The sequence below is a fragment of the Arvicola amphibius genome, chromosome 8, assembly GCF_903992535.2.
Source record: "Arvicola amphibius chromosome 8, mArvAmp1.2, whole genome shotgun sequence".
Taxonomy (NCBI): domain Eukaryota; kingdom Metazoa; phylum Chordata; class Mammalia; order Rodentia; family Cricetidae; genus Arvicola; species Arvicola amphibius.
The window spans coordinates 64,737,192-64,763,759 of record NC_052054.1 but is presented as its reverse complement, the minus strand read 5'-3'; the positions used below and the strand labels follow the sequence as shown (position 1 = coordinate 64,763,759).

General features: G+C 46.2%; 1 protein-coding gene across 1 annotated transcript; it reads left to right on the top strand.

Annotated features, from left to right (window-relative positions):
* Window positions 1-389: 389 nt before the first annotated feature.
* On the top strand, window positions 390-25,197 carry Nlrp12 (NLR family pyrin domain containing 12). Its single transcript, XM_038340587.1, has 10 exons — window positions 390-678; window positions 2,937-3,017; window positions 6,222-7,905; window positions 12,054-12,224; window positions 14,284-14,454; window positions 15,345-15,515; window positions 17,480-17,650; window positions 20,290-20,460; window positions 22,412-22,582; window positions 25,110-25,197. The coding sequence occupies exons 1-10, from the start codon at window positions 390-392 to the stop codon at window positions 25,195-25,197; spliced, it is 3,168 nt and encodes a 1,055-aa protein (XP_038196515.1).
* Window positions 25,198-26,568: the final 1,371 nt, after the last annotated feature.

The window sequence follows — 26,568 nt, the reverse complement described above, 5'->3', positions numbered from 1 at the left end:
TGCCTGGCTCTAGAAGGTTCTTGATACATATCCCTGGAAGAGGCCACAGCAGTCTTCACATGCCTTTCCTGAGGGAGGATGACAGAAGGAAAGACAGAAGAGTGGTTGTTTTGTCAAGGAAGCTGGGAAACCAGAGTAGAAGTTTGCTCAACATATGTCTTGTTTACAGTCAAGGGCTCCTGGGATTACCTCATACCAGCTTCCCCTTCTTCAAAGTAAACACTGTTGTTGAGAGGGGCAGGCATTGGAGGAGCAAGCGTGATTTCTTGAAAGATTTTTCCTGTACCACCTTGCTCCCTTGCCTGTCAATGTGGTGGTGGTAGCATGCTACAGTGCCCACTGCCCCTTCAGAGAAACATTCAAGTGTCTGATCTCACCACTGCATCCCCATGTTGCCAGCTACAGCTAGGGATGTCCTCCGTCAACTGTCCACTTACTTGGAAGAACTCGAGGCTGGGGAACTGAAGAAATTCAAATTATACCTGGGGACTGCAGAGGAACTGGCCCAGGACAACATCCCCTGGGGACGAATGGAGATGGCTGGTCCTTTGGAAATGGCCCAGCTGATGGTGGTCCATATGGGGACAAGGGAGGCTTGGCTGCTGGCTCTCAGTACCTTTGAGAGGATCCACAGGAAGGACCTGTGGGAGCGAGGACAGAGAGAAGACCTGGTGCGGGGTAAGGAGAGGGAGAAAGAGCTCTGCCTGGAATGCTTTACAATATCTGTTGAGCTGGATTCAGATCTCAGCCCAGCGGTCTATGTGCTGTATGTGCGTTCGTCTGTGACAATTTGCGAAGATCCATTGTCTCCTACCATGAGGGTCCCAGGGATCAGCCGCAGGTCCTCTGACGTACTGTGTCTCTGACCGTAATGACATTTTCATGTGTGTACACACTGTATGTTAATCACACTCAGCCACCCCTACAGCCCTTTCTTGTCTGTCTCCCTGTTACTCCTCTTCACCCCTTCCTCTCCCAAATAGTCTGCTTTTTACTTTGTTGTATTTTAAACAATATTTATGGCCAGGTAATGGTGGAGAATGCTTTTAATCTCAGGAGGCAGAGGCAGGTATACATATTAAATAAATAAATCTTTAAAAAAAGAAAAAATGGACATCTTCACCAAGTTGTCCACTGACCTCCATATGAGTTCTCTCTCTCACATACACACATGCATGCATGCACACATACGTGTACACACACATCATATATATATACCCAGTAATAACAACAATAATAAAATGAGTTTTTCTTTTTTCTTTCTTTCTTTTTTTCCTTTTTTTGTTCCCTTGGTGAGGGGATGTTTTCAAGACAGAGTTTCTCTGTGTAACAGCCCTAGTTGTCCTGGAACTAGCTCTTATAGACCAGGCCTCGAACTCACAGAGATCTGCCTGCCTCTGCTTCCTGAGTGCTGAGATTAAAGTGTGTGTGCCACCACCAATTGCCTAATAAAACAAGAGTTTCTGAAGCTGGGTGTGCTGCCACACATTTATAATCCCAGTACTTTGAGACACTGAGAGATAGGGAGTACAGCAAGTTGAAGGTCAGTCTGGACAACACAGCAAAACCTGTCTCAGAAACCAAATACGAGGACTGGTAAGATGGCTCAGTGGATAAAAGCTCCTGTTACCAAACCTGATGGTGACCTGAGTTTCATCCTCAAAACCCACATGGTAAAAGGAGACAAGTGACTCCCATGTGTGTGTATCAAGCTGGGTGTGCTTTGTGTTGGTGTCTACCTTTAATCCCAGCACAAGTGAGGCAGATGGATCTCTATGAGTTTGAGGCTAGCCTAGTCTATATAGCAAGTTCCAGCTCAACCAAGGTTACATAATAGGACCCTGTCTCAAAAAAGAAAGAAAGAAAAACAATTAAATTATGTTTATATATGAAGAGAAATATCTTTTATTTATATAAAAGATTTGCTTATTTTGTTATATTTATTTATTTATGTGGGCTTTGAGATAGGGTCTTGTGCTCCAGGCTGGCCTTGAAATCCCTAAGCAACCAAGGATGACTTGAAATCCTGGACCTTCTGTCTCTACCTCCTAAGTGCTGGAATTCTCTCTATGTATGTATGTATGTATGTATGTATGTATGTATGTATGTATATACACATATATGTATATTAAAGAATATTATTTCCTAGCTACCACCCAGAATATCTTACCCCAGACACAATTCCATTTCTTCACCTTGCTTGACTTTGAAGCACTCATCACTCAGTGTGGGAAACAATACTGTTTATTTTCCATATATTACTCTCCCCACACCATTAGACTGTCCATTCCCAGGACAGTACAGTGAGGTGAGGCTTGGCTGGGCAGGAGCTACAAAGGCATTTGACACCAACAATAATACCAATAGCAACTACTATCAGGACTGCAGGTGTAGCTCAGGGGTAAAGTGCTTGCCCAGCATGCTCAAGGCCTTGGGTTTGATGCTGCCTGCCGGGTTCTCTGGCAGAAAGAACAGGGGCAGAACCAACCCGCCAGACTCTCCCTGGGGCTGAACAGGATGGTGAGTGTCAAACGACTTAGCTCTCCCCACTGGCCACTGGGGAGAAACTCACCCACTGAGTCGGGAGTCTGTCAAAGCAGGATCTTGTTTAATGGTGTCAGGCAGAAATTTATATAGGGTTGTGATGGGGGTGGAGAAGCTTGGGATGGGTTGAGACAGAGTAAGGAACAAGGGTTAATAATATTCTACCATGCTAGCGGTGGCTGGGCAGAGGTGGGTCTTGGTCGGGATATGCTGAGTCTCTCACATGCAGAAGTCATGGCCAAAGACAGGTCTCCAAATTTGAGCTAGGCTCAGGAAGTTACACTGGGCCTCATGCCCGGGCCCCATGAGGCCCAACAGCTGCGCAGGAATAAAAAAAGAAAGAATAAAATATAATACTGAGTGCTAACTGACTCCCACAATGTCTCTTCCAGTCACTCCGAATAATGGCCCATGCTCCTTTAGGAGCCAATCAACTTGTCTTCTGGATGCCTCTCCCAGTGCTCCAAGGAAAGGTGAGCTATGAGCCCTGTATCTATTAGGAGTACTAGCTGCACATAAGCAACTACCCAGTTGAAGACAGGTAAGACAGAAATAATATATGATATATAATATAATATATATACACATATATGTATGTATACATACATACATATACATACATGCATACATATATGTGTGTATATATATATATATATATGCGTGTGTGTATGTGTGTGTGTGGCTGATGGGGTCTCTACATATCCCTGGCTATTCTGGAACTCACTCTGTAGGCCAGGCTGGCCTTGAACTCACAGAGCTCCAATTGCCTCTGCCTCCTGAGCGCTGGAACTAAAGGTGTGTGCATTCACATCCGGCCAGAAACCGAATTTAATGCTGGCACATGGCAAGGAGTCTTGGATGGATAGTTGCTGGTTTTGTGTGGTAGATAAACACCATCAAAGACTTCACTTCTTTTAAAATCGTTTATACTTTTAAAATATATATTTGTTTTTATTTTATATGAGTGCTTACCTGTATTTTCATGCCTGATGAACCAGAAGAAGGCCTTGGATCTCCTAGAACTGGAGTTATAGGTGGCTGTGAGCTACCACATAGGTGCTGGGAACCACACCTGGGTCCTCTGCAAGAGCACCAAATGTTCTTAAGCACTGAGTCATCTCTCCATCCCTTTAAAAAACTTACTTTGTGTGCATGGGGGTGGGGAGTATGCCATGGTGCTTGTGTGAAGGTCAGAGGACAATTTGAAGGAATTGTTTTCTCGTTCCACAGGAGTCCTGGGGATTCATCTCAGGTTGGTAAGCTTGGTGGCAAGCACCTTCACTGGCTGAGGCATCTCGTCCCAACTTTGTGGATTGAATCAACCTTTATATGTGAGCCATTTGTCATATAATCTTTTGGTTTGTTGTCTGGTCTGGAATTTACCATGTAGCTGAGGGTGGACTTGAACTCCTGACCCTCCTACCTCTAACTTCCAAGTGTTGGGGTGACAGGTTCTTAGCTTAAGTCCTAAGACTTGCCATTTTGTGGGAGTGAGAAAGCTACCAAACTACTTCTCACAAATGATTCATAGTCTAAGAGAAGACGAGAGGCAGTGAGCTGGATGTGTTGGTTCAAGCCTATAATCTCATTTTTTTTTCCCCTTTGAGATAGGGTTTTTCTGTGTAGCCCTAGCTGCCCTGGAAGTATCTCTGTAGACCAGACTGGTTTGAACCCAGAGATCTGCCACCTCCTGAGTGCTGTCATTAAGGGTGTGTACCACCACTGCCTGGCCCATGTAATCTCATTTTCTCAGTAGGCTAAACAGGTGGATTGGGCCTGGCGGTGGTGGCACCCTCCTTTAATCCCAGCACTCAGGAGACAAAGGCAGGTGGATCTCAGGAGGCTATCCTGACCTACAGAGCCAGTTCCAGAACAGCCAAGGCTACACAAAGAAACCCTGTGCATGTGGCCGGGGGAGGGGGAGCTGAGAGTTTGAGCTACGTATCCAGAAGAGCATTGCATACCTGCAAACTGCTAGATCATCTCTCCAACATCACCCCCACTCCATGACTCCATGAATGCATCTCTGAAGCGCCCCTCCCACTGAAATGCTAGAGAGTTCCACTGAACAATCTCTTCTCCAGCAATTGTTCACTACTTGTATAACCATAGGGAGTGGCCTCATGAGCCTTATAAATTTCATGAACTTCTTGATCCTAGTGGCATTAGCTCCTGGAGTCTTGTTAGCCTCTCTCCAGGAAGACATTATTTAAGTCAGAAAAATCAGTCGTTGCATAAACAGATACAGGGCATATTTGTGCAGCTGCACCTGAATGCCTCAGTTTCCCGGAAGAACGGTTGTCAGTCTGCTCCTAGAAAACTTTTCTGAGGAACTGGCGGGACAAGAAGGCATTAGACCATGCTTGCCAGTCCCTGAATTCATTGTAAATTGCTGGTGATGTCTGGAAGTGGTGGTTTACAACAGTAATCCCAGGGCTCAGAGACTGGGAGGACAGAGTTGAGGCAGGGATATCAACAAAAGCTAGATCCAGCCTGAGCTACAGGGCAAGGTTGTGGCTGAAAGAGAGAGAGAGAGAGAGAGAGAGAGAGAGAGAGAGAGAGAGAGGGAGAGGGAGAGAGGAAGGAAGGAAGGAAGGAAGAAAGAAAAGCAGAGTGGGCCATGTGGTGGCCCATGCCTTTAATCTCAGCGCTTGGGAGGCAGAGGCAGGTGGCTTGAGTTTGAGGCACAGCCTGGTCTGTGAACTCCAGGACTGTTACACAGAGAAACCCTGTTTCGAAAAACCAAAAAAAGAAAAAAAGTGAAGAAAAGAAAAAGAAAAAGCAGAATGGTTCACAGCAAGACGTGTAGGGGGCCAGACAGTGGTGGCACACGCCTTTAATCCCAGCACTCAGGGAGGCAGAGGCAGGCAAATCTCAGTGAGTTCGAGGCCATCATGGTCTACAGAGTGAGTTCCGGGGCAGCCGGAAATACACAGAAAAAAACCTGTCTCAAAAAAACAAAACAGACAAAGAAAAAAGGTGGAAGGGACCGGGCATGTAACTTAATTGTTTGAATGCTTTCTTTACCATCCTTGAAGTCCTGGGTTCAATCCCCAGCACTGTATAAATTGGACATGGTGGTGCATACTTGTAATCCCAGCACATGTGAGGTAGAGACAGGAGGATCAAAAGGCATCTTTGAATATATGAGATACTGCTTCAAGAAAAAAAAGATAAAGCTCTGGGGTCAGAGTGATGGCTCAGTAGTTAGAAACATTTACTGCTCTATCACGGCTTGGATCCCAGCACCCACATCAAGTAGCTCCCAACAGCCTTTAACCCCAGTGCCGGGGATTCAACACCCTTTTCTGGCCTTTGTGGGCACTGGAATTGATATTTATATAGCCACACATATACACATAATTCAAAACTAAAAATAGGGGGTGGAGAGATGGATTCAGCAGTTAAGAGCACTTGTTGTATTCCAGAGGACCTGAGTTCGATTCTCAGCAGCCACATGGCAAGTCTATAACACCAGTCCCAGGAGATCCAATGCCTTCTTCTGCTTCTTCTGGCCTCTGCAGTCACAGGCATATGTGAGGTGCACAGACATACATGTAAAATAAAATAAAATTCACCCATACACATTTTAAAAATTAGATTAAATTTAAAAAAATATATTTTTTTAAAAAAAATGCTAATGGACATGTTACAGACCTTCCCTTTCTCTCTACTAGATCCCCAAGCAACCTACAAAGACTATGTCCGCAGGAAATTCCGACTAATGGAAGACCGCAATGCGCGACTAGGCGAATGTGTCAACCTGAGCCACCACTACACTCGGCCTCTCTTAGTAAAAGAACATTCAAATCCTGTCTGGGCACAGCAGAAACTTCTGGATACAGGGTGTGGATACAACAGAGCCGAGGGCCACCAGGCTTGCCCTATCCAAATAGAGACCCTCTTTGAGCCAGATGAAGAGCGCCCTGAGCCACCAGGCACAGTGGTGTTACAAGGGGCAGCAGGGATGGGGAAGTCCATGCTGGTCCACAAAGTGATGCTGGACTGGGCTGATGGGAGGCTCTTCCAAGGCCGGTTCGATTATGTCTTCTATATCAGCTGCAGGGAACTGAACAGAAGCCATGTCCAGTGCAGTGCAGGCGATCTCCTCTCCAGGTGCTGGCCGGAGCCTGGTGCACCCCTCCAGGACCTCGTCAGGGCACCTGATCGCCTCCTGTTCATCATCGACAGCTTTGATAAGCTTCATCCTTCTTTTCATGATGCTCAGGGTCCCTGGTGCCTCTGCTGGGAGGAGAAACGACCCACTGAACTCCTCCTCGGCAACCTGATTCGGAAGTTGCTTCTGCCCCAACTCTCTTTGCTCATCACCACGCGACCCTGCGCCCTGGAGAAGTTGCATGGCTTGCTGGAACACCCAAGGCATGTGGAGATCCTGGGCTTCTCTGAGGCAGAGAGGAAGGAATACTTCTACAGGTATTTCCATAACCCTGGGCAAGCGAACCAAGTGTTCAGCTTCATGATGGGCAATGAGCCCCTCTTCACCATGTGTTTTGTTCCCATGGTGTCCTGGGTGGTCTGCACCTGCCTCAAGCAGCAGCTAGAGAGTGGGGAGCTTTTAAGACAAACATCTAGGACCACCACGGCAGTTTACATGTTCTACCTTCTGAGTCTGATGCAGCCCAAGCCAGGGACCCCAACGTTCAAAATCCCAGCCAGCCCGAGAGGCCTGGTCTCTCTGGCTGCAGATGGCCTCTGGAATCAGAAGATTCTATTTGAGGAGCAGGACCTTGGTAAACACGGCCTAGATGAAGCAGATGTCTCCACCTTCCTCAACGTGAACATCTTCCAGAAGGATATCAAGTGTGAAAAGTTCTACAGCTTCATCCACCTGAGTTTCCAGGAGTTCTTCACAGCCATGTACTGTGCCCTGCATGGCAGAGAGACAGTGAGGAGAGCGCTGGCTGAGTATGGCTTCTCAGAAAGGAGCTTCTTGGCCCTCACCGTCCGCTTCCTGTTTGGCCTCCTAAATGAGGAGATGAGACGGTACCTGGAGAAGAATCTAGGCTGGACCATCTCACCTCAAGTCAAGGAGGAAGTGTTGGCCTGGATCCGAAACAAAGCTCATAGTGAAGGCTCCACCCTGCAGCGTGGCGCCCTAGAGCTCCTCAGCTGCTTGTATGAGATCCACGAGGAAGACTTTATCCAGCAGGCCCTGAGCCACTTTCAAGTGGTCGTCGTCAGCAACATCGCAACCATGATGGAGCACATGGTATGCTCCTTTTGCGTGAGGTACTGCAGGAACGCAGTGGTTATTCATTTGTGTGGGAGTGCCTACAGTGCTGGCGCAGATGGCCCGCCGGAACCGGAACCATCTGGAGCCGGGGCTCCATCAGAACCCTTGTAAGTGCCCTTGGGGAACAGTGTTCTGATTTCATACCTCCTTAACCAGAGATCTGGGGAGGGGCAGAAGCTTGGGGATTTTTTTTTTTTTAAAGATTTTGATAGGCCTGGTGCCTTTAATCCCAGAACTTGGAATGCAGACCTCTGGGAGTTCGAAGCCAACCTGGTCTTCAAAGCGAGTTCCAGGATAGCCAGGGCTGTTATACAGAGAAACCCTGTCTCAAACAAACAAACAAATCCAAGACAACAATAGTAACAGAAAACAATCCTTTATAGGGCTGGAGAGATGGCTGAGTTAGTTAAGAGCCAGGACTGCTCTTCCAGAGGACTCAGGTTCTATTCCCAGCACCCACATAGCAGCTCACAACCGTGTGTAACTCCAGAACTCTCACACAGACATACGTGCAGATGAAACACCAATACACAAAAAATAAATAAGAGGATTTTATTTTTTAATTTTTTTTTTTTTGAGACACATTTTTTTTTTTTTTCTGTGTAGTCTTGTTGGTTGTCCTGGAACTCACTCTGTAGACCAGGTATCCACCTGGTACTGCCTCCTGGGTGCTGGGATTAAAGGCATGTGTCACCACTGCCCAGCCCATTTCTATTTGTGATGTGTGTGGGGGGGGGAGAAGTGTATGTAGGTTCCCAAGGAAGCCAGAAGAGGGCACCAGCTCCCCCTAGAGTTGAAGTCATTACAAGTCATTATGAGCCCCTGCACATGGGTGCACTCTGGTCTGTGGAGGAGCAGTGAGCCCTCTTAACCACTGAACTACCTCTCCAGCACTTATCTTATCTTCAATGATGTGTGTGTCTGAGTGTGGGTATGTGCACATGAGGCCAGAAGAGGGCGCTGTCTCTCCTAGAACTGGAGCTTGAGACAGTTATGAGCTGATATACCGGGTGCCGAAAACCTGAACTAAGGTCCTCTCTTAAGCACTGAGCCATCCATCTCTCAGTGGTTTGGGGATTTTCAGGTTTGTTTTTTTTTTTTTTTCGAGACAGGGTTTCTCTGCAGCTTTTTTAGAGCCTGTCCTGGAACTAGCTCTTGTAGACCAGGATTTTCAGGTTTTTATATAAAAGCTTTTATTACATTTATTTATTTTGTATGTGTGTATGTAGGTGCAGCGTCATGGCATGTGGGGCTCACGTCTCTCCCTCTACCACTTGGGTCTCAGGGATTGAACTCAGGTCATGAAGCTTAGTGGCAAGTGCCTTTACCCACTGAGCCATCCTGCTAACCCTTACACTTTATTTTATTCAATTTTAGTATCTGTGTGTATCTCTTTCTTTATATGTGTCTCTGTGTCTCTTTCTATGAGTGTATCTCTATTGGTGTGTGTCTGTCTCTGTCTCTCTTGGTATGTTTCTCTCTCCTCTGTGTGTGTGTGTGTGTGTGTGTGTGTGCCAGAGTCCAGCTCCAGTGGGATTCAGCTCCCAAACAGGAGGTGTGGAGCCGGCCAGGGAAATAGACTGGCACCATCTGAGGGTGAATCAGGATGGCTGCCCCTGTATTGAAAATAGGCTACACTTTATATACTCTAACTGCATTTTAGCTTAACCACAAGCAATATTGAAAGCAGGCAATGATTCTGGCGTGAAAGCAATCATCAATGTCATTACAATATTTTTCTTGAAGCAGAGAGCAATAAGTTTAGCAAGAATATAAATGCCTACTGTCCTCTAAGATTCAGTAACCGCACCAAGCACCCTGTTACACTTCCTCCTACATGATCAGGAGGTGTCAGACATTTAATCCCAAGAACCAAACCCATGAGAGCAATTTCTATTCTTCAAGGGGCATGATGAAGTTTTTGTACCATGAGCACCACAAGCATTGAGCTGTTTCCTAATTGCATTCCTTTGTGCCTCAGTCTTATAATATGGCTTGTTACCCTCTTAAGCACCCAAAAGGGAAGGTCCTGACATCTTCCTCTTTTTCCATTCTGATTCCTTCAATGTATGTTTCTCTGTGTGTCAGAGGGGATCAACCCAGTCTAACTTCTTAATGGATTCTGTTCCCCTTGGGGCTGATCAGAGCTTGCTACTCATCCAGTAAGCCACTATGTTTATTAACTAAACTTGTGCCCTGAATTGTTTCAGGTTCTTGATATGGGCCCATTGTTTCTCTCCATTGTCTACCCTGGGACCAGTTAGTAAGTCTTTAACGTGTCTATTCCTGGTGTAATGGGGGTGAGGAGTGGGCTTATGCTATGTAGTTTCACTGTGGCGGGGACTTTTTTCCAAAGAATTATTTCATTTAAAGAGACTGCCATTGTATATGTTCTCAAAACTCACACAAAATTCCCCAAAGAAAAGGCATAAGGAACTCCCCTAGCACATAGTGAGAATCAATAAGTAGCAAAAAGGTGGTGGGGAGTTGTGAATCGCAATGTCAAAATGCTGGAACTTTGCCCAGCAGCAATGGTTGCCACGTGGTCCATGCCATGTATGTGTATCTCTCTCTCCTCTCTCTCTCTCTCTCTCTCTCTCTCTCTCTCTCTCTCTCTCTCTCTCTCTCTCTCTCTCTCTCTCCTCCCCCAAGACAGGCAAGACAGGGTTTCTCTGTGTAGCCCCGGCAGTCCTAGAATTCACTGTAGACCAGGCTGGCCTCTAACTCAAGAGATCTACCCACCTCTGCCAAGTGCTGAGTGCTGGGATTAAAGGTCTGTGCCACCACCACCCAGATCTCTATCTCTTTCTACTGTGTGTGTGTGTGTGTGTGTGTGTGTGTGTGTGTGTGTGTGTATGTGTGTGTGTGTGTGTGTGTGTCTTGTGTGCAGGTGCTCCAGGGCAGGTGTTATATATGAAAGTCAGAAAACAGCTTTCGGATGTGGGTCCTATGCCTCTAGGTGGGTTCTGAGGATTCAGAAGTTCAAGTGTCAGGCTTATATAGCAATTTTTTACATGCTGAGCTATCTCACTGGCCCTACTTTAGTTTTTGAGTCTCATGTAGCCCAAGTTTGTCTCCAACTCAGTATGTATTGGAAGATGATTCTGAACCCCTGATTCTCCAGCCTCCCCCTCCCAGGCGCTGGAATTACATGCATTCACCACCATGCCCAGCTTTGCTTTGACAGGATCTCACCCTGGCAGTCCTCCTGCCTCAGCCTCCTGGTGTTAGGATTACAAGTGTGAGTCACCATGACCACCAGTCAAAGATTTTGTTGCCTCTAACCCAGGCCCTCAGCGGACATCCAAGAATTCTGTAACAATGTTTTGATTGTCACACTGGGAAGCTGGTGATACTACTGACATCTAGTGGCAAGACGTGGGAGATGCTTCAAATTAGCACACATAGGCAGGATGGTTCTGGCCAAACATAAGATGGTCCCTAATAATACTCAGTGGGTCCATACAAGGTGGTCCCCCAAACATGTGTGGTGATCCCTATAACAAACAAAAAGACCAATAGTGCAAGAGCTGGGACCTGCGCCTAAACAATACTCACTGATACTAACTGGAGCTCTTGATAGGGAGACTGTGTTATTAAAAACCTTTCGGCAGGGGCTGAAGAGATGGCTTAGAGGTTAAGAGCACTGGCTGCTCTTCCACAGGTCCTGAGTTCAATTCCCAGCAACCACATGGTGGCTCACGGTCTGGTGCCCTCTTCTGGCCTGCAGGGATATACATGCAGACAGAACACTGTATATATAATAAATAAATAAATCTTAAAAAAGAAAAAACTTTCAGCAGGGCGTGGTGGCACTCCAGAGGCAGGCAGATCTATCTCTGTGAGTTTAAGGCCAATCTGGCCTACCTAGTGAGTTCCTGCACAGCCAGAGCTACATAGTGAGACCCTGTGACAAAACAAAACAAAATAATAGAAAGTTAGGAAAGAAGGAAGACATAACAGAAAAATAAAAGAACTGTCTCTCTGAAGTCAAGGACAGAGGATCTGGAGTTCAAGGTCATCCTCAGGTACACAATAGGTTAAGGACCAGCCTGGGCTACATGAGACCCCATCTCACCTCCCCCACACACACATAAAAGAATAATCTAAGGCTTGGAGTTTGAGATAAAATTGAAAATAGCAAAGAAAAGGAGATGATCTCTAAAAGGCCACGATGCTTCCTGAGCTGGTTAATGAGTTCCTGTGTCAACCATAATGATTATGCAGACTACTAAACTATCCGTCCTTTACCCAGACAGGAGAGGAACACACTTCCTGATGTCTACAGTGCACATCTCTCAGCAGCAGTCTGCACCAACCCAAACCTGGTCGAGCTGGCCTTGTACCGCCACGCCTTGGGCAGCCGGGGCATGCGGCTGCTCTGCCAAGGCCTCAGACATGCCAACTGCAAGCTTCAGAACCTGAGGTGAGTCCTAGCTGCAACACGAGCTTCTCGAGGTCCCCACCACCCTCTCCCATGAGGCTCATCTAAGGACACACAAGGTGGCGTGTCTGATTGCCATGGCTCCTGTGACAGTATATCGCAATGGGGCAGCCTCTTCTTCTACTTTTAAGAAGGTTCTAGGTTCTAGGAATCAAACTTGTCATTGTCAGGCTTGCATATTGAGCCATCTCCAGTGTACCACTTTTATTTTTCTTCTTCAAGACAGGGTTTCTCTGTGTGGCCCTGACTGTCCTAGAACTGATTTTGTAGACTAGGTTGGCTTCGAACTCAGAGATCCACCTGCCTCTGTCTCCCAAGCACTGGGATTAAAGGCATGCACCACCACTGGCTTATAGCCCTTAAAAATACATATATTTATTATTATTGTTTTACGTGTATGTCTGCATATGAGGACAGAGGTGTATTAGAACTAGAGTTCTATTGGAGGATGGGAATTAGAGTTCTATTGTATTGGAACTAGAGCTTTGGAGGATTGGAACTAGAGTTCTATTGTATTGGAACTAGAGCTTTGGAGGATAGGAACTAGAGTTTTATTGTATTGGAACTAGACCTTTGGAGAATTGGAACTAGAGTTCTATAGTATTGGAACTAGAGCTTTGGAGGATTGGAACTAGAGTTCTATTGGAGAATTGGAACTAGAGTTCTATAGTATTGGAACTAGAGCTTTGGAGGATTGGAACTAGAGTTTTATAGTATTGGAACTAGAGCTTTGGAGGATTGGAACTAGAGTTCTATTGTATTGGAACTAGAGCTTTGGAGGATTGGAACTAGAGTTCTATTGTATTGGAACTAGAGCTTTGGAGGATTGGAACTAGAGTTCTATTGGAGAACTGGAACTAGAGTTACAGGCAGTTTGTGAGCTGCTTGACATAGGTACTGGAAATTGAATTTGTATCCTCTGTAAAAGCAATATATGCCTGTAACCACTGATCCTTCTCTCCAGCCTGACAACCTTATATTTTGAAGCAAACTCTTACATTGAACCTGGAACTTACCCCTGGAATCCACTTGCCTCTTCCTGCTCTGTGCTAGGCAGAGGTCTACACTGAGCTGCACCCCCAACCCCTCATTGGGGGATTCTCAGCAGGGTTCTACACTGAGCTACACCCAGATATTTCCTTGGGTGCTGGGGATAGAACACAGGCCTCCACTTTACCCACTGTACCATCTATCTAGCCCCCATAACATTTTTATGATTTTTTTGTTTGTTCATTTTTTGCTTTTGTATTTGTTTTTTTTGGTTTGTTTGGTTGTGTTTGTTTTTGATTTTTTGAAACAGGGTTTCTCCGTTTCTTTGGATCCTGGAACTAGCTCTTATAGACCAGATCTGCCTCCCACCACTGCCCAGCTCATTTTTTGTTTTTCAAGACAGAGTCTCACTGTAGCCTTGGCTGTCCTGGAATAAAAATCCCCATACCAAGTCTTAACAGCCATCATCTCCCTTCTTCCTTACATAATTAGGAATGCATGCATGCATGCATTGCAGAAGAGGACATCAGGTCTCATTATAGATGTTTGTGAGCCATCATGTCGTTGCTGGGAATTGAACTCAGGAAGAGCAGCCAGTGTTCTTAACCTCTGAGCCATCTCTCCAATCTCTCCAGCCTTTTCTCTCTCTCTCTCTCTTTCTCTCTCTCTCTCTCTCTCTCTCTCTCTCTCTCTCTCTCTCTCTCTCTCTCTCTCTCTCTCTCTCTCTCTCTCTCTTTCTCCTCTCTCTGCCCTTAGACCAGAAACATGCAACTCAAGGACTCTGTCACTAAACTAGGAACTTCTCCTTTATTTTATATCAGATAAAAGGGAGAGAAACAACCCAAGTATGGTGGCACACGCCTTTAATCCCAGTACTTGAGAGGCTGAGGCAGGCAAAGATCTCTGTGAATTCTCTGCAAAGTCAGTTTCAGGACAGTCAAAGCTACATAAAGAACTCTGTCAGAAAAAAAAAAAAGTCAAAAATTTAAAGCCAGAATTCCAGAAGAGCTACCAAATAAATGACTTGGTTCTATCTTCCTTCTCACCTTAGGCTGAAAAGGTGTCAGGTCTCTGGATCAGCCTGCCAGGATCTTGCAGCAGCTCTCATCACCAACAGGAATTTAATCAGGCTGGACCTCAGTGGCAACAGCATTGGTGTCCCAGGCCTGCAACTGCTCTGCAAGGGCCTGCGGCACCCCAGGTGTAGGCTTCAGATGATTCAGTGAGTATTCTTCCCCTCCTCCTCCTCTTTATATTCATTACTGGAGTTCAGAGTCTCATCTCACCCTCCCCCACCCCCTGCTCTCTCTCTCGGTTTATTAAGACAGGGTCTCATGTCGGCCAGGCTGACCCCAATCTTGCTCTGTAGAATAGGCTGCTCTTTTTTTGGGGGGGGGGGGGGAGTTTGAGACAGGGTTTCTTTGGAACCTGTCCTGGAACCAGCTCTTGTAGACCAGGCTGACCTCGAACTCACAGAGATCCACCTGCCTCTGCCTCTGAGTGCTGGGATTAAAGGCGTGCGCCACCACCACCCGGCTGAATAGGCTGCTCTTGAACTCATCCTTTTATTTGTTTATATGCTGATAGTGTATCGCCACACCTATCCTTCTGTACAATATTTTTGCTGTATATCACTTGCACAGATCAAACCCGACCCCCCCTTTTCCTACTATCCCCAAAAGTTTGATTTAAAAAAAAAAAGTAGATAGATTTTATTTGTTTTTGTTTATCTTGGGTTTTGATCATTTGAGGCAAGGTCTCACTGTGTAGCTAACCTGGAACTTGCTATGGAGATCAGGCTGGCCCCAAACTCATAGAGATCTGTGTGCCTCTTCCTCCCCAGCGCTGAGATTAAAGGGGTGCATGATCACACCCTTGGAAGTCAGGTGTGGTGATATACACCTTTAATTCCAGCGATTGGGTGGCAGAGCCAGGTGGATCTCTGTGAGTTCCACAATAGCCTGGACTCCTTAGACCCTGTCTCAATAAACAAAACAAACAAACAAAACCCAACCACACAGGAAAGAGAGAAAATTGCATAGGTTCATGTTAGGTGACTAAACAGGACACGTATGTAGGTCAGGGCATGTCATCCTCTTCACTGTCCCCCAGGCTGAGAAAGTGTCTACTGGAGGCTGCAGCCGGTGGAGAGATCGCCAGCGTTCTCAGCAGCAACTCACATCTGGTGGAGCTAGACCTAACAGGAAACCCCTTGCAGGATTTGGGACTGAAGTTGTTGTGTCAAGGGCTGAGGCACCCAGTCTGCAAGCTGTGCGCCTTGTGGTGAGTTCTTCAGGGGTTGACTTGGAGAGTAAGTTTTTCGAGATAGGGGTTCTCTGTATGGCTTTGGATGTCCTGGAACTTGCTCTGTAGAGCAGACTGACCTCGAACTTGGAGATCCACCTGTCTCTGCCTCCCAAGTGCTGGGATTAAATGCATGCGACACCACCTCATGCTCTTGGCATCTTACTCAAACCTGAAATAAAAGGGAACTAGAGAAATGGCTTGGTGGTTAAGAGCACTTGTTGCTTTTTTAAAATATTTATTTATTTATTATATATACAATATTCTGTCTTCGTGTATGCCTGAAGGCCAGAAGAGGGCACCAGATCTCATTGCAGATGGTTGTGAGCCACCAGGTTGTTGCTGGGAATTGAACTCAGGACCTTTGGAAGAGCAGGCAATGCTCTTAACCTCTGAGCCAACTCTCCAGCCCCACTTGCTGCTTTTACAATAGGAACTTGGTTCAGTTTAACCATCACCCACGTGGCAGTCACAACTGTCTGTAAAGTCCTAGGGGATCCAATACTCTTTTGGTTACCACAGACACCAGGCACATACTAATATATACATAAAATAAGATAATATAATCTTCAAATTATTATTATAAATGATGTTATGTATTTTTATTTCATGAGCTTTGGTGTTTTGTCTGCATGTATGTCTGTGTGAGGGTGCTAGGTTCCTTGGAACAGGAGTTGCAGACAGTTGTGAGCTGCCATGTAGGTGCTGGGAATTGAACCCAGGTCCTCTGAAAGAACTGCCAGTGCTCTTAACCATTAAGCCATCTTGCCAACCCCATAAGATAATAATTTAAAAAAGTAAGAGAGAGAGAGATAGCAGGGGCCAGAGAGACGGCTCCACAGGTAAAGGCACTGGCCATCAAAGCTTATGACCAAAGTTCCACTTCCTGAGGAAGTTCAGCCATTACTGAATAAGGAAGAAAATGATCTCCACACACATACCTCCAAAGTACTAGGATCAAAGGCATGAGACACATGCCAGTCTTGCTTGTTTTTGCCAATAAAAAGAAGTCTTACTAAAAAAATATCGATAGGGGCTGGTGAGATGGTTCAACAGTGAAGGTACCTGTCACCAAGCCCAGCAATCTAAGTTTCGTGCCTGGGGCCTACACCATGAAAGCAGAGGCTGACTCTTGCACACTGTTCTGGAACGCTGCCCACCGTGGGTGCCTGCATCAGTTAGCTATGGAGAAAATGCCCACAGGGGCTGGAGGGATGGCTCCGTGGTACAGAGCACTTGCTGCTATGCATGCACACAGGCATGCCCACAAAATAGTTTTTGAGACAGAGTCTTATTGTGTATCTCTGACTAACGTGGAATTTGATGTGTAGACCAGGCTAGTCTTGAACTCACAGAGATCTGCCTGCCTCTGCCTCCTGAATGCTGAGATTAAAGGTGTGTGCCACCATGCCTGGTTCACACAAAATAATTTTTAAGTACAATTTGAAAATCACGTATATATTTATGTAATCCAATACATGTATTTGCATCTGTAGACCAGGCTGGCCTTGAACTCACAGAGATACACCTGCCTATAACTCAGGAGTGCTAGGATTAAAGGTTGAGATTTATGTGTGTCACCATTGATAGGCCTTAAACAGTTTGTTATTGTTTTTGTGTTTTCCTTGCCTTTTTTTTTTTTTTTTGATGGTGCTGGGAATCAAACCCTGGACCTTGCACATACTAGGCAAGTGCCCTACTACAGAGCTCCACCCACTCACACTCCCTTGGTTTTTGAGCCTCAGCCTTCCTATATACCCAGTATAGTCTCTGATGGAGCAGGAGCATCCTCTTGCCTGTCTACCAAGGGCTGGTGGGTGTCACAGGTATGTGCCACATAGCTTGATGAAAACACGGAACTCTGAAGATAGGGGGCAGAGTGTGATAGATCAGTGTTCCCAGGAAATCCCCCCCATCATACTCACTGGCTGGCTTTTTTGCAGGCTGAAGATCTGCCACCTCGGCCAGGCTGCCTGTGAAGATCTGGCCTCCAGCCTCAGCACGAACCAGAGCCTGACAGAGCTAGACCTGGGTCTGAATGACCTAGGGGATCCTGGGGTGCTTTTGCTGTGTGAGGGCCTTGGGCACCCTGACTGTAGACTCCAGACCCTCCGGTGAGTGGGATTGCCAGTTTAGCATCCTTGCCCTGTCTTCTCTGCCATGGAGGTCATGGTGCCTCCCAATTCCTCACCAGCTCAAGCTACAGAATTTTGCTTTCAAGATTTTCTGCCACGGGGCCTTTACACAAGCCTCTGACATCCCCTGAAATTGCCGTTCTGATCTGCTGTCCACTTCATTTTCAGGGCAGATTGGCTCACCCTTCCAGTCTCAGAATGGATACTACTTACAGAAGTGAGCTTCTGTTCTGTTTGGCTTTCTGTAACTGTGATAAAGAGTATGACCAGAGGCGACCTGGGAAGGCAAGGGTTATAGTTTGTCACTGAGGGAAGCCTAGGCAGAACCTTGAAGCAGGAAAAACCATGAAGAATGCTGCTTACTGACTAGTTCTCTTTGACTGGCTCTGCTAGCTGTTAGTATGCAGCCCAGGCCTATACTACCCACAGTGGGCACCTACATCAATTAACCATCAAGAAAATGCCTACGATGGGGGGCTGGAGAGATGGCCCAGAGGTTAAGAACATTGACTGTTCTTCTAGAGGTTCTGAGTTCAATTCCCAGCAACCACATGGTGGCTCACAACCATCTATAATGAGATCTGGTGCTCTCTTCTGGGGTGTAGGTTTGCATGCAGGCAGAACACTGTACATAATAAATAAATAAAACTTTTAAAAAAAGAAAAAGAAAATGCCTACGATGACTGGAGAGAAGTCTCCTCAGCAATTAATAGCACTTGCTCTTACAGAGGACCTGGGTTCTGTTCCAGCACCCACAATGTGGTTCACAACCATCTATAACTGATCATCTGTAACCCCAGTTCCAGGAGCTCTAACACCCTCTTCTGGCCTGCGAAGACATCAGCGATGCATGTGATGCACATACAAGCAGGCAAAATACTCATACACCGTAAAGTAAAAATAAATGTTTTTTAAAGGTGTATTTTTAGCCCAGTACCGTAGTGCACGCCTTTAATCCCAGCACTCGGGAGGCAGAGGCAGGTGGAGGTCTTTGAGTTCCAGGCCAACTCGATCTATATAATGAGTTTCAGGATAGACAGTGAGACCCTGTCTCTAAATAAATAAATAAATAAATCACCCTGGTCTACACAGAGTGTTCCAGAACATCCAGGGCTATATGACTCAGTGGGAAAAGGTGTTTTGCTGGCAAGCCTGACGATCTAAGTTCAAATCCTGAAACCTACATGGTAGAAGAAGAGAACCAACTCTCATAGCTTGTCTTCTGACATTGTGGCAAAGCAGCGTATGTACAGATGTATGCTCGTGCACACACACTACTAACTTTAAAAAAAAATGTAAAGCCCAAGGTTAGAGAGATGGCTCAGTGGTTAAGAGCACTGCCTCCTCTGCCAGAGGACCTGGGTTCAATTTCCAGCATCCACATGGCAGCTCATAACTGCTTGTAACTCCCATTTCAGGGTAAAACACAAAACGCACGTAAAATAAAGATAAATTGTTTTTTAAAAAGGTAAAACCTGGCTGGGTATGGTGGCTGAGACCTTTAATCTCAGCACTGAGGAAGCAGGGCGACACAGAGAATACTGTCTCAAACACACACACACACACACACACACACACAAAGGAAAATATCTTTAAAACATTTTTACAAATATTAATTTTATTTTTGCATATGTACTTTTGTGAGTGTATGAGTGCCCAGAGAAAGGGGGTCTCACATCCTCTGTCATATGCTTTTACTTTTTTTTTTTAAGACAAGGTTTCATGCAGCCCAGACTAACCAACCGACTGACCTCAAACTTTCTTTTTTTTTTAAATATTTATTTATTTATTATGTATACAATATTCTGTCTGTGTGTATGCCTGAAGGCCAGAAGAGGGCACCAGACCTCATTGCAGATGGTTGTGAGCCACCATGTGGTTGCTGGGAATTGAACTCAGGACCTTTGGAAGAGCAGGCAATACTCTTAACCATTGAGCCATCTCTCCAGCCCCCGACCTCAAACTTTCTTATGTAGCTTAGGACAACCTTGAACTCCTGATCTCCCTGCTTCTACCTCCCAAATATGATAACCACAGAGGATAAACACCACACCCATTTACACAACACTAGGGATGGAGCTGAGGGCTTTGTGTATCTTAGGCATGTACTCTTTATCAACCACCTGCCTTTCTTCTTCTTCTTTTTTTTTTTTTTTTTGGTTTTTCGAGACAGGGTTTCCCTGTAGTTTCTAGAGCCTGTCCTGGAACTAGCTCTTGTAGACCAGGCTGGCCTCGAACTCAGAGATCCGCCTGCCTCTGCCTCCTGAGTGCTGGGATTAAAGGCATGCGCCACCACCGCCCGGCCCTTTATTCTTTTTTAGATTAAAAAAATTCTACATATTTGACTTTTTGCCTGCATGTGTGCTTGTGACCAAGTGCATGCACAGAGGCCAGAAGATGGCTTTAAATTGCCTGGGACTAGAGTTATAGCCAGTTGGGAGCTGCCTGGGCCCTTGTTTTCTATCCTGTCTTCCTCTCTGCTTTCTCACCTTTTGCCTCTCTAAGGTGGGCAACGCCTCACCCCTACACCCAGCATACACATTTGGCAATTAAGCCCAGTCCTGGTGACATTGCTGAAATTTATAGGGCAAACTCAGTTTGGCCATCTCTTCCTCTAGGTTGGGCATTTGCCGACTGGGCTCAGACGTTTGCGCAGGGATTGCCCGTGTGCTCCAGGTCAACACCGGCCTCCAAGAGCTGGACCTGAGCTTCAATGACTTGGGAGACAGGGGCCTGAGGCTGCTGGGAGAAGGACTGCAGCATCCGGCCTGCAGACTCCAGAAGCTGTGGTAAGTGTTTTCCTTGGGAGGAAGGGGACAGGAGTAGGGTGGGGATGTTAATGGAGCGGTGCTGGGATTAAAGGCATGCACCGGCCGCCACCACCACCTGGTTAAGCAGAAATGTTAAGGCTAACTTCAGCTTCATAACTAGAATCAGGCCAGCTTGAGCTGTAAGAGATGCTACTTCAAAAAACAAAACAGAAAAAAATAATGGCTGTTTTTATTGTAAAAACAGGAAACACATTAAGAAACATGACGGGGGGGGGGAGGGGGCGGGCAGGCTGGCTCACGCCTTTAATCCCAGCACTTGGGAGGCAGACTGGTCTACAGACTGAGTTCCAGGTCAGGCTCCAAAGTTACAGAGAAACCCTGTCTTGGAAAAAGAGAGAGACAGAGACAGAGAGAGAAACCAGAGACAGAGTAGATTTCCCCATCCTCCAAAAAGCAACCTCCCACCACACACACAAAAACAGGTGACAAACTTCTGGTGTGGAGGAGCATTTATTAATTGTGTAGCTGAAAAGACCAGACTTCAGGCATGGACTGATTTGGGCATTTTCCTTTCATCTATGTCTGCATCTGGGTCTGCGGGTATCCACAAAGACCAGAAGATGGCATCAGATTCCCATTCTCCCCTTCATTATCAGGTGTTGCGAACCAACAAACTTGGTACTGGAAACCACACTTGGGTCCTCTAGGAGAGCAGTCTTAACCCACTGAGCCATCTTTCCAGCTCCTGCTGTTGGGATGTGTGGCTTCTGTGACTTGTTACTATACCGGCCCCACTCTCAGGCTGACCCTGCTTCACAGCAGGATCGCTGCTGGGCTGTTCTGCCTACTCGGTCCAGACTACGTTTTCTTTTTCCTCCCTGGCTGTTCTGGTACCCACACTGTAGACCAGGCTGCACTGAAACTCAGAGATCTGCCTCCCTCTGCTGGGATTACAGGTGTGAGCCACCATGACTAGTCTTCCAAATCACGGTTTTCTCCACTCCCCCCACCCCACCCCCGCGATCCAGACAGGGTTTCTCTGTTTAGCTTTGGAGCCTGTCCTGGAACTAGCTCTTGTAGACCAGGCTGGCCTTGAACTCATAGAGATCTGCCTGCCTCTGCCTTCTGAGTGCCACCACCGCTGGCTCCCAATCTACATCCTTAACAAGCTGCAGGCGTTGGATTTATCATTTATTGAATATATGTTCTCTGGGGACAGAAGCCTGTTGAGGGCTGAAGCCATCCCTACCTCTACTCTTTTTAAAAAAATATTTATTTATTTGTTTGTTTGTTTGTTTATTTATTTATTATGTATACAATATTCTGTCTGTGTGTATGTCTGCTGTCTGTCTGTATGTCTGTTGTCTGTCTGTATGTCTGCTGGCCAGAAGAGGGCACCAGACGTCATTACAGATGGTTGTGAGCCACCATGTGGTTGTGGTTGCCGGGAATTGAACTCAGGACCTTTGGAAAAGCAGGCAACGCTCTTAACTGCTGAACCATCTCTCCAGCACCCCCACCTCTACTCTTACATCCAAATTTAGCTCCAGGCTAAAACTGAGGAACAATTAAGTGTAAAAGGAAATCATTGACCAGGGATCCAGTCTATAATAACTCACATTGGTATAACTTGTATTATTTTTTTGTCTCCAAGTCCTCCCCACCACCACCCCTTGGTTATTCTGTGTTGCCATGACTGTCCTGAAACTCAGCTTTGTAGATGAGGGTAGCCTTGAAGTCAGAGATCCAACTGCCTCTGCCCACCAAAGTGAAGCTAATTTAATTAGAGTTACCTGTGTGAGCATGGTAGGGAGGATACTTGCTAAGGGCTACACCGCTCACCAAGGAGTGTGTCCAGCAACCACTGGATGGGCTTATGCCTGTTTCCTTTAAACCTGATCACCTCAAAATCAGCACCCCAATTCCCTGAAAAGCTCAACCTTACCCACCTTCGACTTGTCTTCTGCAGGCTGGACAGCTGTGGCCTCACATCAAAAGCCTGTGAAGACCTCTCTTCCATCCTGGGGACTAGCCAGACCCTGATGGAGCTTTATTTGACCAACAATGCCCTGGGGGACACAGGTGTCCGGTTGCTGTGCAAGAGGCTAAGGCATCCAGGGTGCAAACTTCGAGTCTTGTGGTGAGATATGATCCTGATTGCTTGGGGACAATGGGGGATTTGAGAATGCTGGGCTCAGATTTGGGGGTAGGAATACTGAATGATTGAGATGTGTTAACAAGTGGATAAATAAGGGGCTGGAGAGATGGCTCAGTGGTTAAGAGCACCAGCTGCTCTTCCAGAGGACCTGGGTTCAATTCCCAGCACCCACATGACAGCTTACAACTATTTGTAACTCCAGTTCCAGGGGATCTGACACCTTCACACCAATGCACATAAAATAAAGTTAAATTAAAAAAAAACCTGGATAAAAACTCTGGAGAGATAGCTCAACAGTTAAAAGCACTGGCTGTTCTTACAGAGGACCTGAGTTCTGTTTCCAGCACCCTTGTCAGGTGGCCACATCCACCTGTAATTCTAGCTCCCTTGGATCCAGCCCTGTTTTCTAGCCTTCACGGGCATGCCCCCACCTCACACCCACACAGACATACATATATGTAAATAATAAAAATAAAATAAACTGGATAAACACAAGGTGGAGCTATTTCACTCACGGAATTGGGTATAATACATGAGATCAGTACTTATGCAACATGCTAGCTGGGAATTAGACTTAATAGGTAGTCCTCAAACACTCCATCCCCCTGCCTCAGCCTCCTGAATACTGGCATTGCAAGCACGTTCAGTACGCCTTTATTTCCTATTCTTTTAAATGAAGCCAGTCTCAACTGAGTCTGTTATTTACCCATGCTTGACATGTTTTCCCCACCGTGGTGTCTGCACCTGTATATAAGAATACAAGTTGGATTTCCCTGTGGTTCTTATTTATTAATGACTAAAGACACCTAAAACTGGGAGTAAGGAACCCAGAGTGGTGGGGAACATATTTGATTACAGCACAGGAACGCCCTTGGCAGGTAGATCTCTAAGAAATCCAGGTCAGCCAAGGCTGAAGAAGTAGTCTCCAACAAGCAAACAAACAATTGGAAGTAAGGAGGCTGGAGAGGTGGCTCTGTGGCTAAGAACACTTGTGTTCGAGGCCAGCTTGTTCTACAGAGTTCCAGGACAGGTTCCAAAGCTACAGAGAAACCCTGTCTTGAAAAACAAAATCAAACAAATAAAGAACACTTGTTCTTGCAGAGATCAGTTCCCAGAACCCACTTTGTGGTTCACAACCAGTTCCAGAGGATCTAATAACCTCTGCTGACCTCCATTAACACTGCAATATGAGGTTCAGTCGTACATGTATGCAAAATACTCACACATAAGACAAAACTAAAGGGCTGGTTAAAGCATCTACTGCCAAGCTTGGTAACCGGAGTTCACTCCTGAGGACCCTGAGGACCCTCGTGGATAGAAAGGAAAATATATGCAGGTTGATTTCTGGCCTCCACAGGCACACCTTCACACCAAAAACAAACAAAACAAAACAAAACAAACCTAGGAGTATACATCCCAGCATTACAGGGGGCTGAGGCAAGAACCCAGGTTCAAGGCCAGTCAGGGCAACTTCGTGAGCCTCTATCTCAAAATGTGAGCTAGGAGGACGGCTCATGGCTCGTCAGTAGAGTGCCTGCCTGCCTAGCACACACAGAACTGTAAGTCCCAACGCTGCAAATAAGTATTTAAAATTTTGCATTTATTTGCTTTCCAGAGTTCCACAGCACTTGTACAAGTCTGAGTGAGGCCAACTTGAGATGAGTGCTCTCTGGGTAATAAGCATGGCAGCAAAAGACTTTATCCTGAGTCATCTCTGTTACCCCTTCCCATAATATTTTGTGATGGCTAGGTGGTTTAAGAACACTGGTCATTCTTCCAAAGGACTTGGGTTCAATTCCTACCACCAACATGGCAGTTCAGAACTGTCTAACTCCAGTTCCAGGGGATCTGGCTCCCTCACGCAGGCAAAACCCCAATGTACATAAAAAAAGAAATCTTCAAAAAAAATAATAATGCGATTTGGATTGTTGCAGGGCAGTGGTGGTGCCTGCCTTTAATCCCAACACTTGGGAGGCAGAGACAAGAGGATCTCTGCAAATTCGAGGCCAGCCTGCTCTACAGAATGAGTTTTAGGACAGCTATGACTACACAGAGAAACCCTGTCAAAAAATAAACCAAACAAGAGAGATTTTGATGGTTAATTGTGTATGTATGTTTATGTACACATGCATTTCTGGTGATATTGGCCAGAAAATGAATGTCGGACCCCTTGGACCTGGAGTTCAAAATGGCCCTGTGGAACTGAACTCCAACCCTACACAAGAGCAGGAAACACTCGATCCAGCCCCAACTGAGTAGTTTTCTCCTCACCCAGTTAAAGGAGGCTATCTTTTTTTTTTTTTTTTTTTTTTTTCCGAGACAGGGTTTCCCTGTGGTTTCTAGAGCCTGTCCTGGATCTAGCTCTTGAAGACCAGGTTGGCCTCGAACTCAGAGATCTGCCTGCATCTGCCTCCCGAGTGCTGGGATTAAAGGCGTGTGCCACCACCGCCCTGCAAAGGAGGCTATCTTTTCAGTCACCTTAGTGACAGTTCTCCCGCTTTGTCTCCAGGCTGTTTGGAATGGACCTGAGCAAAATGACCCACAGGAGGCTGGCAGCACTTCGAGTCATAAAGCCGTACTTGGACATTGGATGCTGAGCACTGCTGCAGCATCAGAATGGAGGCGACCAGGATCTTTTTATTCCCTCAGATAGCTACAATGCAAGCACTTTGTGGCAGAGGTTCTGTGCTGAGTGATGGAGTTAAGAGGATTAAAAATTCAAGGTCACCCTAGGAATCAGAAACCAGAGACCCTGACTTGGGGTAGGAGGCCCAAAAAGTACCAGTTGGCAAAAATGTTTGTTCTGCTTGAGCCATTAACAATCTTTGATGAAGCTCTTTGGATTTGATGTTGACTCCATGCAGATCATTTAAGACATGGATTGGCTGGTTACCAGGTTTGAAGAGCTGTAATAAGACAGCACAACGAAATCCGAGGCTTGGAAATTTCAGTCATCAGACCAAGGCTCCCACCTACTGGCCAAAGTCTAAAACTACAACAGACTAAAATAAGCCCCCCAGAGAACATTGTACATGCAGGGAGGAGTGTTTAGAGGTTTCTGTATAACCTGTCCTGGAACTTGCTCTGTAGACCAGACTTGGCTTGAAATTTTTGTTTTTGTTTTTTTGAGACAGGGTTTCCCTGTAGTTTCTAGAGCCTGTCCTGGAACTAGCTCTTGTAGACCAGGCTGGCCTCGAACTCAGAGATCCGCCTGCCTCTGCCTCCAGAGTGCTGGGATTAAAGGCGTGCGCCACCACTGCCTGGCCTTGGCTTGAATTTGGGTTCTGCTTCCCAAGAAGCAGTTATTTGTGCAGCAGTACGAGCTTATTTTCCAGGGGTGATTCAGTAGCAATAACACAGAACCCTTGCAGATAGTGGCTCATACTTGCCTGCAAACTTAAAACTGTACACTAGAAGTGTTGCCCCAGAAGCCAAGTAGGCTGGGGCTATAGGCCAAAGGTTCCAGAGGTGAGATCTAATAAGCTCCAGGACTGCTTTGCTAGTCACACATTGTGAGGCCTCAAAACATGTAGCAGACTAGACTTGTGGACCAGCTAAGACTGGCTACCTAGCATACATGAAAACCCATCCTTAGGAAGTATAGATTGCATGCCTGGTATTGAGAGTTTGAGGTGTGCCTGTTATCTGGGCTGTGCATGTTAACAGAGGCAGTCTTTAAGGGCAACAGGCTTGAACTCCAGAGTACAGTCCAACCATGCCAACTCCAGGGCAATAGCTAGCTTAGCTCCTGGCATTAGGGTTATATAACCTGAGAAAGCCTGCCACTGAACAGGACCAGAGATGCATCATACATTAAGCATATGCCCAGTCAGTCTGACTTACTGGGGATTTCACCTGGCAGCATATATACCCTATTTCCTGAAGCAGCATGTGTGCTCTCATTCAGTCTGCATGTGAGCATACAAGTCTCAAAGTGCTTCACTATTTGGACATGGATTACTGGTAAT